This window comes from Galeopterus variegatus, unplaced genomic scaffold, assembly GCF_000696425.1.
Source record: "Galeopterus variegatus unplaced genomic scaffold, G_variegatus-3.0.2 Scaffold3034, whole genome shotgun sequence".
Lineage (NCBI taxonomy): Eukaryota > Metazoa > Chordata > Mammalia > Dermoptera > Cynocephalidae > Galeopterus > Galeopterus variegatus.
Window position 1 is genome coordinate 223,414 of NW_007729145.1, and position 12,384 is coordinate 235,797.

The 12,384-nt window shown below is 54.1% G+C and overlaps 1 protein-coding gene across 1 annotated transcript; it reads left to right on the top strand.

Moving 5' to 3' along the window:
- Positions 1–758: 758 nt before the first annotated feature.
- Positions 759–11,707, top strand: CCDC9 (coiled-coil domain containing 9). The gene is made up of 13 exons (XM_008583779.1): positions 759–945; positions 2,012–2,085; positions 2,237–2,341; positions 4,159–4,257; positions 4,441–4,689; positions 6,569–6,652; positions 6,738–6,911; positions 7,304–7,485; positions 9,624–9,670; positions 9,774–9,909; positions 10,334–10,427; positions 10,516–10,585; positions 11,191–11,707. Exons 2-13 carry the CDS (start codon positions 2,083–2,085, stop codon positions 11,304–11,306), a joined length of 1,359 nt encoding a protein of 452 aa, XP_008582001.1. The 5' UTR covers positions 759–945; positions 2,012–2,082; the 3' UTR covers positions 11,307–11,707.
- Positions 11,708–12,384: the final 677 nt, after the last annotated feature.

Sequence of the window (12,384 nt, forward strand, 5' to 3'; positions counted from 1 at the left end):
TTATAGAAGTTCAGTGCAGCATTGTTGGCAATCCCCCCAAGTTGGAAACAACTAAAATGTCCATGAGATCAGGTGGGGCAAATTATGGCCCATCTATAGAATGGAGTATCATACAGCCTTTAAAAGGGTGTTAATCATCCATTGTTAAGTTAAAGATACAGAATTCCACTGCATATATAAAGATATGGAATTCTTTTTTGTTTTACAAGAAAGGAAGAAAATGGTAATAATAAAGATTCACTCATTCACTGAACAAGTGCTGTTTGAAAGCCTACACATGACAGGCCCTGTTAGAGGTACTGCGGACATAAGGTATAAAACAGACAATGTAAGAGAGGAGACAGACAATGAACAAGATAAAAGATATGGCAGTTTAGAAGTTGAAGGATAAAATAGAGAAATAAAGCTGGGAAGGGGGAAAACGATGAAAGGTTTTGCAATTTTTAGTTTTATTTTATTTTTATGTGTCTGTCTCAGATGGTTTTGCAATTCTTAAATGTAAGGTTTCACGGAAGGCCTCTCTGAGGAGGGACGCCCACATGGGAAGCCGGAGGGGCGCTGGCGGGGCGGGACGTTAGTGGGTGGGCAGGGCTGGGGAAGGCCGGGCTGCGGGCGGGGCTGGAGCGTGGGGGGGCAGCGGGGGGCGGGGCCGAAAAGTTGTGCCTCGGCTGGAGGCGGGGCCAAAAGTATTGCCCTGAGAGAGGGGTGGGGCCTGGACGCTGCCCGGAAGTGCCGGGGGCGGGGCCAGAAAGTTTGCGTTGAGCTGGGAGTGGGTCCAGATCGTTGCCGGGGGGTCAGGGCGGCCCCGGAGATCGATGTTAAGGCGTAGTCGGGGCCCAAATGTGGCGTGGAGACAGCGGCGGGGTCAGGGTGCTGGCGGGAGAATGCTGGGGGTGGAGCCAGGAAGTTTTGTGTGAGGCAGCGGCGCGGCCACAGTGTTGGCGGGTAAGCCGGTAGCAGGAGCCGGAACCCTGGCTAGGGACGCCTGGGTGGGAGGGAGCCAGGTCCTGATGCGATACCGAGGCGGGGCCGCAGCCAGGGGGCGTGGCCAGAGGGGTGGCCGGGCAAGCCGTGGGTGGGGCCGGCAAGGAGGCGCGGGTTCCGGCTGTTGCCTGGGGGGCGGGGCCGGAGAGGGGGCTGATAAAGTCCGGAGGGGACCAGACTAATAACGGGAGTGTGTGGGCGGGGCCAGTAAGTTTTGCCCTAGCCGGGCCAAAGCGTTTTCCGAGCCATTGGGGGCGGGGCGGGGCGATGGCGTTCCCAGCTGGCTCGAGGTTGGAACCTTTCACTGGAAAGCTGGGGACGGGCCTAGGAAGTTTTGTACTCGCCAGGCAGAGTTAGCGTATTCGCTGGGGGGGTCCAGGAAACATCGCTAGTGGGTACCCGGCCTGTTTTCAGAATATTTTTTGTGGGAGGTGGCCGTACCTTTCTCAGGATGCTGGGGCGCGGCTGGGACGTCCTCAAGGGAGGAGTAGGTTTAATGTGCTCTCTGAAAGTCCGGGCAGCCAATAGTTGGGTTCGAACTTTTTTCCTGTGGGTTAGGGGACGTTTCTGAAGCTTACCTGGCTGAGCTGGAATGCTCACCCAGATGTGAGCTGCACCAGAATGGGCACTGAGAGATGGGTCTAGAACCTTCTTGTCTAGGTTGGAGGGAGGGGATGTATGAAGCTCTCTTGAAACAGGGGTCCCGGGGATGTGAATCTTCGTTTGGAAGGTAGCAGTATTGAATGTTTCCTTAAGCAGTGGGGTGGGGCTAGAACATTCCTAAGGTGGGTTTGACTACGTAGTTTATACATGGGAAGTGGGTTCCTCCAAAAAGATCATGAGGGGGCAGAGTCTCAATTTTTCCAGGGAAGGGGCGGGACTAGCAGTTGAAGAAGGAGCAAGAGTGAGGGCTAGAATTCCTTTGAGGTACGGGTTTTTTTGTGTGTCTGTGTGAGGAGTCCCCAACATGGGAGAGAAGCAGATTGGGGGCCGTTGACTATAGCTCTTCTGTTACCTCTGCTCTCAGGAACGCCCAGTGCTGCATCCAGATTCTGCAGGGGAAGTTTGGTGGGACCCCGGCCCCACCCAGCCAGCGAAATGGTAAGATGGAAATTAAGGGCTCCAGAATCCGATCTTTGGGTAAGGGGACTTAAGAGGACGGGATATAGGGGGCCGACTCTCAGACCTTGGATTGAATGGTCCTGGGAGAGGTAGAGGTTCTTTCCATCCTTCAATTGCCTCTTCGTCTCAGGCAGCCACGCTGGATTTGAAATCAAAGGAGGAGAAGGATGCTGAATTGGACAAGAGGATTGAGGCTCTTAGGCGGAAGAATGAAGCCCTCATCCGGCGCTACCAGGTGCCCTAGCCCCGCCCTGGGAGACCCCATCCCCTCTCCTCCCCGCAGTGAGTTTTTCTCACCTCTCCCTTCCTTAAAACCCTTTCATGGCTTCCCATCATTCTCGGGATAAAAGCCAAAGGCTTTGGCCTGGCATTCCTTCCTTCATTCCATCATTCATTCATTCATCTATTCACAATTATTCAACAAGGTCTTCAGTGAAACAGGCACTATGCTGAATGGTGCTGGGGCTATAACCAACTGAGTCGCTACAGGCTTGCCCTTCCAAGGCTTATAGTCTAGTCAGGGAGACAGCTCTGTCCTTAGTCATTGACAACTCAGGGTGGAAAAGTGGAATGGGGAACTTCAGGGGTCTCTGGGAGTGCAGATGGGGCTCCTAATCCAGCCTGGGGGACATTAGGGCTTCCTGGAGGAGGGGACTCTGAGACCTGAAGGGTGAGTAGAGGTTAGCCAGTTGAAAAGGAGGAGGGAACATGTTGCCAGCAGAGGGAACAATTTATGCAAATATTTGGAAGCAAGAGAGTTTGGAGCTTAAAATTGAAGGGTCAGTTGGGGGAGATTTTTTTTGTTGGTGGTGGTGGCTAGCTGATATGGGGGTCCAAACCTGTGACCGTGGTGTTATAAGGCTATGTTCTAGTTGGGGGAGTATTGACTTGGGGAGATCAGCAAGGGCTGAGCCAGGCAGGACCCTGAATGCCACGAAGCTGAGAGTTTGCACTTTCTCTGGAGGACCTGGGGAACTATGAAGGGCTTTGAGCAGGGGTGGGACCAAGTCAGAATAGCTTTCTAGGAAGACCTGTGGTTGCTTTGTGGTAGTGGATGGGAGGAGGCGATACTGGAGACTGGAGACTAAGGAGAAACCTGGGGCAGGGACCCTGGGGGAGAGGAGATGCTTGGCTGACTCAGGGCAGGGCTGTAGAGAGACTGAGTGACTGATGGTAGCGATGGGGGTGTGGAGAAGAGGGAGAGTCCAGGACAAGGCTCAAGAGTCAGTGGTGAGCTGTCCCTGAGATAGGACCTGGGAGGAGTGGGTTTCATTTAGTCATTCTTCATGTGTTCATTCATTTAAAAACAAAAAGTATATTGAGTTTCTATTATGTGCCAGGCAGTGTTTTAGGCTTGGGGCATACGTCAATAAACAAAGCAGACAGATATTCCTGTCCTTGGGAAGATTCTGTTGCAGTGGGGAGGCAGACAATAAGAACAGTGCACATATGCCAGGTAGCGACCGGGGATTAGGACAGAGAGAGTGGCAGGGCAGCTGGTTTCTATAGGGTTGTCAAGGAAGGCCTCGCTGAGAAGGGAAATTTGAGGAGAGACCTGAAGGAGGTGAGAGGTTGAAGGCTCTGTGGGGTAAGAGTGTTCCTGGCAGGGGAGCAGCTGTTGCTAAGGTCCTGGTCTGAGCCTGGTACGTTCTGGGAACAGTGAGGAGGCCAGAGTGAGCGAAGGGGAGAAGGTAAGAGATGAGGTCTAGGAGGTAATGAAGCCAAGTCCTGTAGGGTTCGACAAGCTGAGGGAAAGCCTTTATTCTACTCAGAGATGTGTACTATAAGAGGGCTCTGGGCAGGGGAGCAATTTGACTCTCTAGGAGGTAATGAAGCCAAGTCCTGTAGGGTTCGACAAGCTGAGGGAAAGCCTTTATTCTTACTCAGAGATGTGTAGGTTTGAGGGAAGATGTTGAGATGACCAGCTTTCTTTTCTAGAGTTCGAGAGAGGGCTAGGCTGGGGCCAGACCTAGGAGGGATTCAGTGTACTGCAGGAGTCCAGCTGGCACACAGGATCCCTGACACTCCCCTACTCTGAATATTTGCTTTTAGGAGATTGAGGAGGATCGTAAAAAAGCTGAACTCGAAGGAGTGGCGGTAACAGCTCCCCGGAAGGGCCGCTTGATGGAGAAGGAGAATGTGACAGTTGAGGTGGTGAGCTCATCACCATGGTGGGGGACTCCTGAAGATGGAGAGGGGGTGGAGGCCTGGGGCCCAGGAGCCTTCCAGTTGCCCTAGGCCTATGGGTTGTCTCAATCCTGGCAGCTGCCCTCTCTGAGCCTGGGGAGTCCCAGTTTCCCTGCCCCTCTACTATTCCCGTCCCCTTTCTTCCAGGAGAAGAGCCTGGGTTCTTCTCGGAGGTCTCCTGGGACCCCTCGGCTCCCAGGGGCCAGCAAGGGACACCGGACCCCCCCACAGCAGGGAGGCCGGGCAGGCATGGGCCGGGCATCCCGAAGCTGGGAGGACAGTCCTGGGGAGCAGCCTCGAGGAGGAGCTGGGGGTCGTGGCCGGAGGGGCCGGGGCCGGGGGTCCCCTCATCTCTCTGGGGCTGGAGACGCTTCAACCTCCGACCGCAAATCCAAGGTAGGAGCTGGGCAGGGCTTGAAACCTCTGACTGAGGCTTTCTGTTGTCTTGTTTGTTTCTATTCCTACTTTCAAGTGGACTGTTTTCCTGTTTGTCCATCTTTCAGCCCCTCCATCTGCTCTTTCTCTTCCTCCCTCTCTCTTCTCCTCCCCTTTCCTGACCAGTGCTTATGTGTTCTCTCCCTGTCTCTTCCCCTATGTCTTCTTTTCCCTCACTGTTTCTGGTGCATGCTTGCCTTCTCACCCTCTCTCCCTGTCTCTCTCTCCTCTCTATTTGGCGCCATCTGGTGTGCTTATGTATACATATGGGTTCTGTGCAGTGCTCTCTCTCTGTTGATGTCTGTCTCGATCCCTAGATTTGTTTATGGGGAGCAGGGATCTTATTACAGCTGCTCTTCCTGCCCCTGATGCACAGGTCAGCAGGGCGGGAGGCTCTTCAGCATAGTGGCTTATAGCTCACCATGGACTTGGGTATGACCTACCTCTATTAGTTATTTGTCCTTGGGCAGCTCACTTCCCCTCTGTGAGGTTATGGTTCTTGCTCTTACATGGGAATAATTAGATTTAAAGATTATTGTGAGCATTCTGTGCTGTCAGGTGTCAAAGGCCTCAGAGTAAACATTTAGTAAATTTGGAGGCTTATTCTTTGGGCATGCTAAGCTGTTATAACAAAAAAATCCCCAATGCAATGGTCTAAATGGAGTGGAAGTTTATTTCTTTCTTGTGTGCTCAGGCCTGATGGTGAGGTGAGCAGTCTGTGTAGGGAGGCCCAGCTTCATGATGTCACTCAGGGACCGAGGTTCCTGCCTTTTGTTGCTAGATTGTCCCCTAGGCCATGGTCATTGTGTGGTAAAAGCTGGGTTGCTGACACAGCGGAGGTCCAGTTCACTAGAAGGGGAGGAAGGAGTGCATTTTATCACTTCTCATATTCTATCAGTGAGGACTTGGACACCTGGCCACACCTAACTGCAAAGGAGACTGGGGAATGAAAATGTCCTCTCCAGCTGGTTGGCCATGTGCTCACTTAAAATTTTGTTACCATGGAAGAGGGGAAAAACAGATTGGGGGGTGGTCCCCTAGCCATCTGCCAAGTTATTACTGTTATTACCGTCATTATTACTGTGGCAAGTGTGGTGCATCGGGTCCTCCAACAACCTGACACTGGTTCAGTGCTTTGCTAGGAAGATTCACAAGGCTTAGCATATGGTTGGACTCAGGGCTCAGATTTGTCACAGTGAAGTGACTCAAAGCAGAATAGCAAGGGGAAAAGGTGCATAGGATGAAGTCCAAAGGAAACCAGGTGCAAGCTTCTGAGAGTCCTCTTCCTGTGGAGTCACAAGGGGCTCACTTAATTCCTCCAGCATTGAGTTGTGACGACACATGTCTACTAGGGACGCTCATGAGAGACTTGACGTCTGGGGTTTTTATTGGAAGCCGGTCACGTAGGCTCCCTCTGCCTGGTATGTACCAAAATTCCAGACTCCCAGGAGGAAAGCGGCTGTGCAGCATGTACCATATTGTTTGCACAGTCTGGGCACAGTGAGCCACCCTCATCAGTGAACCGTTGACTGGGAACACACTGAGAGCAGATGCCCAGACACCAGCCCAGTGCTCACCTTGCCAGAAGGCCAGTCTGACGAGAGCTGTGTCAGGTCTGCTGTGGGAACCCTTTTCTGCACAAGTGGTTGAGTAGCTCTTCCCACCGTTGACTGGGAACACACTGAGAGCAGATGCCCAGACACCAGCCCAGTGCTCACCTTGCCGGAAGGCCAGTCTGACGAGAGCTGTGTCAGGTCTGCTGTGGGAACCCTTTTCTGCACAAGTGGTTGAGTAGCTCTTCCTGATGCTGGTGTGCTTGTCTTTCTCCCCACATCCCCAGGAGTGGGAGGAGCGGCGCAGGCAGAACATTGAGAAGATGAACGAGGAGATGGAGAAGATCGCAGAGTACGAGCGCAACCAGCGGGTCAGTACCGCAGGCGTCCCCCAGGGTGGGGCAGAGCTGCCTGAGCTACCATGACCCTGCCAACTCCCTGCTCTCCTGCCTGCAGGAGGGGGTGCTGGAGCCGAATCCGGTGCGGAACTTCTTGGATGACCCCCGGCGGCGCAGTGGGCCCCTGGAGGAACCTGAGCGGGACCGCCGGGAGGGTAGCCGCAGGCACGGGCGCAACTGGGGGGGCCCTGACTTCGAGCGGGTGCGCTATGGCCTTGAGCACGAGCGGCAGGTGGGTACTGTCAGCCTGGGCACCCTGGGGCAGTCAGTGTCCCTATGTGGACTCTCCGTGGACCATGTGCCAGGCACAGCAGAAAGCAAAACAGATAGCACAGGATATTCATTGTTAAGGATTTGTAGTATGTTTTATTTTGTGCTAGGGCTACATAAATTGAAATACAATAAAATGTCAGGTAATGCCAAATGTTGTGAAGGAAAAGCCAGCAAGGTGAGGGGGTAGAGGACAGCGGGATGGTACGTATGAGACAGATCTGAGTGGACCTAGTTTTCATCTCCACCTTGTCACCTTCTCCTTGTGTGACCTTGTGCAAGTGGCTCCACATCTGAGTTTGGGGGATGGGAGGTGTGACGTGGAACAGGGCCCTGACTGCCTGTTGGGGGCAGGGCCGCCGGGCTGCCCTGGGCGGTGCTGGTGACATGACGCTGTCCATGACGGGCCGGGAGCGGTCGGAGTACCTGCGCTGGAAGCAGGAGAGGGAGAAGATTGACCAGGAGCGGCTGCAGAGACACCGCAAGCCCACTGGCCAGTGGCGGCGGGAGTGGGATGCTGAGAAGACTGATGGGATGTGAGTCTGCTCCCTGCTCACCCATTTGGCTCCTTGACCTTGGCCCAGATTTCTACTTGCTTTGCTTCTTTCTGGTTTCTCACCCTGTGTATCAGTAGCACCAGCTGAGCGAGTGCTACAGTAATGCTGTGTAACAGCTCTAAAGCTCAGTGTCACATAAAAGCATTTCTTTCTCATGTTTTCACAGGTCAGCTAGGCTTGGGTGATCTAGGCTGTATGTTTTTTTTTTTTTTCCCCCCGCAACCCTCCGTGTGGCACCCGTACCGCGACCGGCAAGGGGATTGCAAGCCTCGGTGTCGCGCCCGCACCGCACTCAACCAGTGAGCGGACCGGTCTCTATATGGGATCTGAACCCTCGGCGGGAGCGCCGCCATGCTCCCAAGCGCCGCACTCTACCGAGTGCACCGCCGGGCCGGCCCTAGGCTGTATGTTAAGTGGCAGGTCCCTCTGGGCCTGGCTCCTTGGTGCTGGTTGAATGCAGGTCTGCTCCACATGTGTTCATTCTGGGGTCCTGGCTGAGGGCAGCAGCTATCTGGGGATACACTAGTCATGGCATTGGCAGATACGTGAGCAGGCGAGTGGATACACTTCCGCATTTTGTTAGCCAATAGACCCAGCCTCGTGGGGCGGGAGAAGGAACTCTGCACTCCTGGGGATGGTATAGCAGTGGCTATGTGGCTAAGAGTGTGGATGTCAATTCTGATGTAGGGAGGGTATGAGGAATTGCCAACAATGATTAGACCTTTGCACCCTTCCTCTGTCCTGACCTGTCTCTCACCAACCAAGATCCCTGAATTTCTCTACGTGCTTGCCACCATCATCTTATCCCAGTGGTACTGTTATCCTCAAGACTGACTGTGTTCCCTTTTGGGTCCCAGAAAACATCCAGTCAGTCAGACTTAAAGCAAAGGCAACATTGTATCATTGTCATGAGGACCAACTTCCATAGTCATTCTGGAAGAGCTGACGAATGGCAGTCTGTAAAGATCAGCAACTTTAGGTTTTATACCATCCGTGGCTGCATTGGAAGTTTTCGTACACCTATAATCTATCGATGGCTCTGGCTAAAGAAAAAAGGAGTCTGTTGGGAGCTTTTTTTCCCCTGGATTGTGAGCCATGCTTGTGTAAGCGTGAAATGTTTTGCACAGATCTGATCTTTCTAAGGTATAGGGAGCTGGGCTTTTTGGGAGACATTCTCAGACTTAAGAATGAGAAAGTATGGGCTGTCTGATTAGCTCAGTTGTTTTTAGTGCAGTGTTATAATACCAAGGTCAAGGGTTCGGATCCCCATACTGGCCAAAAAAAAAAATGTATCCCTAAAGAAGTCAATTTGTCAATAAGTATTTATTGAGTTCTTCTTATGTGTCATAGGTGGTTTTAGGTGATGGAGATACAGCAGTGAACAACTACCTTCACGGAACTTAAAGTTTAGTGGGAAAGCTGGGTAATGAGTAGATCTAATGTCAGGCTGTGAAGAATAATGAAGTGGAGTAAGGAGATAGGGATGGGGGTTATTATTTTAGACTTAGGAAATATATATAAAATATTATTTTTTTAGAAGGGGGTTCAGGAAGGCTTCTGGGCTGAGGCCTGGGGGAGGTGAGGGAGGGGGTCACTGAAAGGTATGGGGAAGAATGTTCCAAGAGCAGCAGGTACAAAGGCTCTGAGGCAGGTGCTAGATGTGGTAGGAGAACCTGCTTAGCTGGAGAGGTGAGAGTGAAAGGAAATGAGATCAGACAGGGAACTGGGGATCATGTTCTTTGACAAGGGTCTGTGGTGACCCCCCCCAAATTTTTTTTTTAGGGGCCAAATTCTGAATCATTTTTCTTTCTGTATTTGTGACTATGATGTCTGCTTTGCCTCTCGTCTGCCACCTGATCCAATCCCCTAATTAGTGACCCCCTCTGGTTGGCCGTCTGTCTTTCTCTGATCTGATTTCTTTTTTTTGGCAGCTGGCTGGTATGGGGATCTGAACCATTGACCTTGGTGTTATAAGGCTGTGCTCTAACCAACTGAGCTGACCACCCTTTCTGATCTGATTTCTGACCCTGGCCTGCATCTCTCCCCCTGCTCTCCTCACACTCCTCTGGCTCCCTTGTTCCCCCAGCTGCCTGCTCACTCCTGTTTTCTTTCCCCAGGTTCAAGGATGGCCCAACTGCTACGCATGAAGTGTCCCACTGCTATGGTGAGTGGTGTGGGTATCTTTGGACAGGGTGAGGCAGCCGGCTGGGTGTGGGGGTGGGGAGGTGGTTTACGCTGCTCTCCCTGACTCTTGGGTTCTGTTGTAGATGAACAGGCCTGGGCCCGGCCCCCCAAACCCTCCACTTTTGGGGAATTCCTGTCCCAGCACAAAGCTCAGATCAGCAGCCGCAGGAGGAGGAAGAGCATCCGATCCCAGGCCAAGGCAGCCTCCCATGCCTACAGGTGGGGGTATTCCTTCCCCTGGCATGTTCATAGCCCCAGTGGCTGCGTGGCTTTGTCTCTGGGGTGTTCTCTTCTCTGACTTGCATGTGTAAGTTTGGTGCATCTGTCTGTCCCCGTCTCTTTCTGTCTTGGCCCTGTCTCATAGGTACTTGGTTTGGAGGGTTGGGTCTGGCTGGCTCTTAGCTTTACCCTCATCTGTCACCTTCTTCCTTCCTACCCATCTCCCCTTCTGCCACCTGGTCCCCCTTCCATCTTTTCTGTCCCCTGACACCTGGGGACATGCATCTACCATTCCCTTCTCCATGCTTCAACATGCCAGATCCTCTCTGGGCAGCTGCTCACTGGCAAGGAGTGGGAGGTAGGAAGCCCCAGCCTCCCGTCCACCCTCCACCTGTTTTTCACCCCTTTCCTTTGTCCCATCCAGTGACCATGATGACCGCTGGGAGACAAAAGAAGAGGCATTGTCTCCAGCCTCAGAGGCCCCACAGCCCACTTCCCCTGAGGAGACATCCACACAGGTAAGACAGGGCTGTCAGCCCCAGGCAGGGGCGTGTGGGGCTGCTCAGGGCCCTCATCCTTTCCCTGACCACTTTGTGTTCCCCACAGCCACCTGAGACTCCAGCCCCTGCCCACCGGCCTCCTGAGGATGAGGGGGAAGAGAATAATGGATTTAGCTGTGGGGGAGATTAGAATTTTGAGGTGCAACAGAGTGGGGTAAATTGGACTAGAAATGCAGACCCGATGAGAATTTGGGGCCCATTGGAGTGGCAGCAAGAGGCTGGGCCTAGTTCCACTTGGTAGGAACCAGGTTTGGAACCAGGGGGCTGTCTCCCTTCCCCCAGGAGTGGGATTAGGATTTGGGGGCAGAGCCAAGGAAGGGTTGGTTAGATGTCAGGTGGTGGGGAAGGAAGGGGGAGGGCTGGTCCTGTAGTGCTCTCTTGATGGAGATTGGTTAGGATTGTGGGCTGGGGCTGGGGCTGAAGAAGAGTTTGGGTTGGCGGGTGGGGTAGGGGCCCAAGCGCTCGGTCTTTACTCTGTATTGGCAGGGTGACCGTGATCTCGTGACACCAGCGTTTCAGTGATTGTAAACAGGGTTATGTTGGTGGTGTATGCCTCTTCGTGGGTCAACTGAGAGGATTTAAGGAATTAGGGCCGTAAACCGCTTAGTGCGGTTCTGCCTGCAGCCTGGCTCTCTAGGGAAGAGGGGCTGGGCTACACGGGGGGAGGGTGTCCAAGGACTGAGAGGAGGTGGGGAGGCTGTTCCCCTCCGCTGATCGCCCCTTTTCTCCCCAGAGGCCGGCCCCGAGGGCCAGGAGACAGCGGAGATCACCGACTTCCAGAGGGTGCGTTTCTGCAAGGTGGTGGCGGCAGTACCGCCACCGGGGGCTGCCCGCTGACCGTGCCCACCGGACCGCGGCTTCCACGCTCTGCACTAACCTGTCACCTTGCTCCTCTGTTCTCTGCTTCTGCCGCACTCCAGCCAGGAGAGGGTTAAATATAAGGGGGGAGGAGCCGGGGTCATTGCCCCGGGTGGGGCCTGGGCAACGGTCTGAATTTTGTGAGAACTCGGTCCGGGCCCCACAAATGGGGGACATCGTGGGACCGGGATGACTGAGACACCTCCAAGCTAGCCACCCGTGGAGGCTATGGGTGGCTAGGTGCCAGTCCCCGGGCCGAATTTCCTGCCTCCAGGAGTTTACATGTGGGGTATAGCAAATAGCCGATGACTCTTCCGAAGGACTCGACTGATTCGGACGGGCGCCAGTCCCATCTGTATTAAACACAGTGCTTCCGCTAACCTTTGAGCTCTGTGTCTGGCGGGGCAGTCTGGGTTGCTGCGCTTGGCGGGCTTTTCCGTGGCGGAAGACGTGGGAGGAAAGGGTCTTCCTCCAACCCCCTGATACATCTCCTCCTTTCCCCTCCCCCCCGCAGGCCTCCCCAAATTCCTGAAGACGCTGCTGGGAGGGGCCTGAAGCTTCCCCGCCTTGATGGGGAGGGGGTGGCAGGAACGGGTTTATCTGGATCTCCAGCCTGTGTTCTCTTCTACCCGGAGCCCACTCTGGACCCAGTGGCCCTAGGGAGAGGGAGAAATTGAAGCTGGGGGAAGGGACATAATTGGGGTGAGAGGCGGAGTTGGAGCCTAGGGGCGTGTTGTTAGAATTCAGGGCACCTAAAAGGGCAGTTGTATGTATGGAAAAGGGGGCAGGTCCCATGAGGGGCGGGGTTAGGGTGTTTGTAGGGGAGGCCAGAATTCCGGTGGGCGGAGTTAGTTAACCACACGGGGTGTGTGTGACGTGGGGGCGGGGCTAGGTCCGAACGAGCCGGTGTAGGTAGGGGCGCCTAACGCTGGCATGGGGCGGGGCCAGAACACAGCAGTGCCGGGCCAGTGAAGTGGGGAAGGGGGGTGCCAGACTGCTGTGTGGCGAGGCCAGAGGGGGAAGAGGGCGACGTTCGAGAGCTGGAGTAGACAGTTCG

What these genes read in the sequence shown, in the direction of transcription:
- CCDC9 (XM_008583779.1), top strand. An exon ending in GCCTTGAGCACGAGCGGCAG is followed by an intron (nt 6,912 to 7,303) that starts GTGGGTACTGTC and finishes TGTTGGGGGCAG; the next exon opens with GGCCGCCGGGCTGCCCTGGG. An exon ending in CTGAGGAGACATCCACACAG is followed by an intron (nt 10,428 to 10,515) that starts GTAAGACAGGGC and finishes TGTTCCCCACAG; the next exon opens with CCACCTGAGACTCCAGCCCC.